This window comes from Loxodonta africana, chromosome 6, assembly GCF_030014295.1.
Source record: "Loxodonta africana isolate mLoxAfr1 chromosome 6, mLoxAfr1.hap2, whole genome shotgun sequence".
In the NCBI taxonomy this organism is placed as follows: Eukaryota; Metazoa; Chordata; class Mammalia; order Proboscidea; family Elephantidae; genus Loxodonta; species Loxodonta africana.
The window spans coordinates 75945320-75948819 of NC_087347.1; the positions used below are offsets into that span (position 1 = coordinate 75945320).

The 3500-nt window shown below is 60.6% G+C and overlaps 1 protein-coding gene across 1 annotated transcript; it reads right to left on the reverse strand.

Moving 5' to 3' along the window:
- Positions 1 to 941: 941 nt before the first annotated feature.
- On the reverse strand, positions 942 to 2836 carry SP5 (Sp5 transcription factor). The gene is made up of 2 exons (XM_003405796.1): positions 2786 to 2836; positions 942 to 2078 (listed from the first exon to the last, which is right to left on the reverse strand). Exons 1-2 carry the CDS (start codon positions 2834 to 2836, stop codon positions 942 to 944), a joined length of 1188 nt encoding a protein of 395 aa, XP_003405844.1.
- Between the last annotated feature and the right edge of the window lie 664 nt (positions 2837 to 3500).

Consider the following 3500-nt stretch of genomic DNA (forward strand, 5'->3'; position numbering starts at 1 on the left):
ACAGGTTCCCAAACTTTTCAGAGAACCTCAGGTTAAGTCCCGTCTAAGGTCGCTTAAGACTTCGGCTGTGATAGGTACGTCTTTCCCCAACATCTTTACCACAAAACTGACCTTGCCAGGTTTCTTTCATCCACATACCCAACACACTTGCCCAAGCCAAAAAAAAAAAAAAAAAAAAACCATTGCCGACTCATAGCGACCCTAACCCTCCAAACCAAAGACTCCGCTACAGGCAGCCCACAGAAACCATCAAATTCCCGAAGAAACCTGACCGCTCTATAAAGCCTCCCGGAAGAAGAAAAGATCAGATGAGACCGGCTCAGCGGGGTCTTCCCAAGATGACCCCGGAGTTAACGTATTTATTTCACGCTGCAAATGCTGCTGCTTTACAGAGATATTTCATGCTGGAACTCTGCATGGAGGTGAAGACAAAGTAACGTTTTTATTAATGTTATAATTATTATAATTATTCTTTAACAAAGCTATTAAATAACCTGTACAAAGCCCGGCCAGGCCCTAGCAAAAACTCAAGCACCGTTTCAAATCTCCCAAGGTCCTCCCGTTTTAATTCAGAGGCGTTTCCTATATACAAAGGCCAGCCCAGAGTGGTCCCCAAGAACTGCAAGTCTCCCTGACAGTGGCAATGGTTCAGACCTTGGAACCGCACTGAGGTAACGCGGAGCTCCTAACTGTGACCCAAGTGGCCTAAGCTCCCAACCCTACCTCCCTTGATCCTCCCGGGCACTGGGTCCCTGTTCGGGGAATCTGGGGGCCTGGCGCCGCTTCGAGGGGCGGGCAGCGGGAAGAGGTAAGTCCGTCTGCTGGGTCTCGTCGGGCCAGCTGCCCACAGACCCCCAGTCCCTACAGGATCTCCCCGCAGAGATGTTGGGAAGGGAGTCCGAGGAGGAAGAGGCCTCGGGGTCGGGCGGCCCCTGGTGGGCTCACAGATCCCGCGGATCCTCCCGCTTGACCCCAGCCTCGGCAATTTTCAGCTTCTTATTCTGGTGCGTCTTAACGTGCTTGGCGAGGTGGTCGCTGCGCATGAAGCGCTTACCGCACTCTGGGCAAGCGAAGCGCTTCTCGCCGGTATGAGTCCGCAGGTGCCGCTGCAGCTCGTCCGACCGAGTGAAACTCTTACCGCAAAACAGCCAGTTGCACACGAAGGGCCGCTCGCCCGTGTGCCAGCGAAGGTGCGCCTTCAGGTGCGAGGTCTTGCCGTACACCTTGCCACAGCCGGGCACGTGGCACACGTGCTGCTTCTTCTTGCCCGGCTCCGCCTCGGGGGTGCCGCCCGCCGCCTGGCAGTTGGGGCAGCGGCAGCGGCGGCACCTCCTGGCCGTGGCCGCCAGGGGGGCCTTGGTCTGCAACAGCGCGGCAATCTGGCTCTGGTACTGCGCAAAGTCCGACGGGCCCAACACCAGGCCCCGCTGTAGGGCGGCTGCTGCAGCGGCGGCGGCCGCCGAGGCGGGGTAGCGAGGCGCGTGGGGGCCCCCTGCACAGGCGCCGGGGAGGCTGCCCCCCGCAACCCCGGATGATCCTGGCCCGGCGCCGGCCTGCGGGATGCTCCACCAGGGCAGGTCGTCCGGGGCCGGGTTAGGAGATAGCTGGCGGCAAGTAGGCGGCGGGGGCGGTGGCGGCGGCAGCAAGTTGGAGTAGCCGGGCGGCAGCGCCGCCTGCGTCGCGTAGGGCACGTAGGCGGGCGCGCAGCTGGAGGGCAGCGCCGCCATGCTCGAGGGCAACATCTTGACCGGCGAGAACTCATATGGGTACGAGGGATCGGCGGGGGGTGTAAGCGGCAGCTCGTGTGCTGCCCCGAAAGACGGCTGCAGGTGTGTCTTCTGCGGCGTAAGCCCCAGGCTGGGGTGCGGGGGCGGCAGCGAGCTTGGCGAGTGCGCCGGCATGTCGGCTGTCCACGGGTGGAAGAGCCTGGAGGGCGAGCCCAGCGCGGGGTCGTAGGGCACCTGTAGGAAGTCCGGGGGCGCCACCGCGCCCGGCTGGCCTATCCGGCTACAGGTGGCAGCCAGCAGCGCCAGGGGCGAATGTTTGCCCAGGTCCGGAGAGGCGCTGGGGGTGCGGTCCTGCATGAGCAGCGGCGGGGGAGAGTGAAGATACAAAAGGTTAGGGCTCCAAGCACTGTTTCCGGCCGGCCCACCACCTCTCGCCCCCACGACGGCTATTATATCGCCGCCCCTCCCTCACCCTGACCCCCGCTGCTCCTCCCCCGCCACCGCACTCCAAGCACGCACCCACCGGTTTCGGGAAACTTTTGGTGCCTGCTTTATCTGAACGCGGAACGCGCCTTCCGCTTCCCGCTAAACAACTTGGTGCAAACAGTCGCCATCCAGCCTGAGAAGCAGGCGCAAAGTGGGAGGGGAGAGATCTGACGGGCCGCCCAGGGCTCCGCGGTCAGCAAGAGTCTTGAAAACACCCACAGCCTGGCTGCCCATGCGCCCTCCTCCCCGTCTTTTAAGCTCTCGTTTCTACGCTACCTCGCGCTCCTCCCCAGCCTGCACAAGGCTGAAATCAACAGGAGGGCCCAGCAGGGTGAGCTCAGGCCCTGTTCTCGGCCAGTCGCGCACCTCCGCGTAGCCCTCCCCAAACGGCGACATTCTTGACACCAGGTTAGGTGTGAAGTTGGCGTGGGCACCCCTTCCTCCGAGCTTTTTTGCCAATTCTGACTCCAGGGGCACCCACCGAGCGGGGTTCTCTTTGAGATTCAGGGTGCACGGACCGCCTGGCGAGATGGATCACAGCCCTTCCCCTTGATCCCCCTCCTGGCCCTGACCTGGAGGAAGGCTTGCAGCGAATCGTTCCGGAGGACGGCCACCGCGGCCATGGCTACAGCTTGAGGACCACTGGATGCGGAGCAGAGCGCCGCCGAGGCATGGAGACCCGAAGGCGAGGACGAGTGACCTCCCAGATTCCCTCCCTGGCGCCGACTCAGCACACCCAGGGCCCTCCCCGTCCGCGCCCCTCGCCGCTCCCGGCTCGTTCGCCCTGCGCGCGGTCTGAGCGCTTCAGGATCACCTCCAAGAATTTGATAAGGACTTTGCTGGGCCGCCAGCCAGTCAGAGGGAAGATTTATGGCTTTGAAGTTTGCCGCTACCCAATCATCAAAGAATAGCGGCTCTTTCAGAAGCGAAAGCAAATCCTTTGAATCCACAAAGCTCCTATGGTGTGTTTGTTGGTCTGGATAAAAGAACTGATTATTAGGGGGGATGGGAAGGGAGGAGATAAAGGCGGGACAATTAATGAAGTAATCACTATGTGGGAAATGTATATACACAAATAATTGGATTTTCCTGATCAAAGAGGGCCTTGCCGCCTGGAGACCCGCGCTTGGGTTACTCGAGACACTCGATCTCCCTCCCCTTTACCCTCTCCCCACCCCCGCAATTAAAGATTTGCACCGAGGCAGCATCCAAAGTGACAAAGTGTCTTTGTTATCTCCAGAGAAATCTGCCTTCGGCCTCCAGGCGCGGCATTTTAACGCGACAAGG

Bases quoted from the DNA above. Each gene is read 5' to 3' on its own strand.
- SP5 (XM_003405796.1), bottom strand. From the start codon at position 2,836: ATGGCCGCGGTGGCCGTCCTCCGGAACGATTCGCTGCAAGCCTTCCTC. The intron at 2,079-2,785 runs GTCAGGGCCAGG...CTGCTCATGCAG, and splicing joins CGCTGCAAGCCTTCCTCCAG to GACCGCACCCCCAGCGCCTC.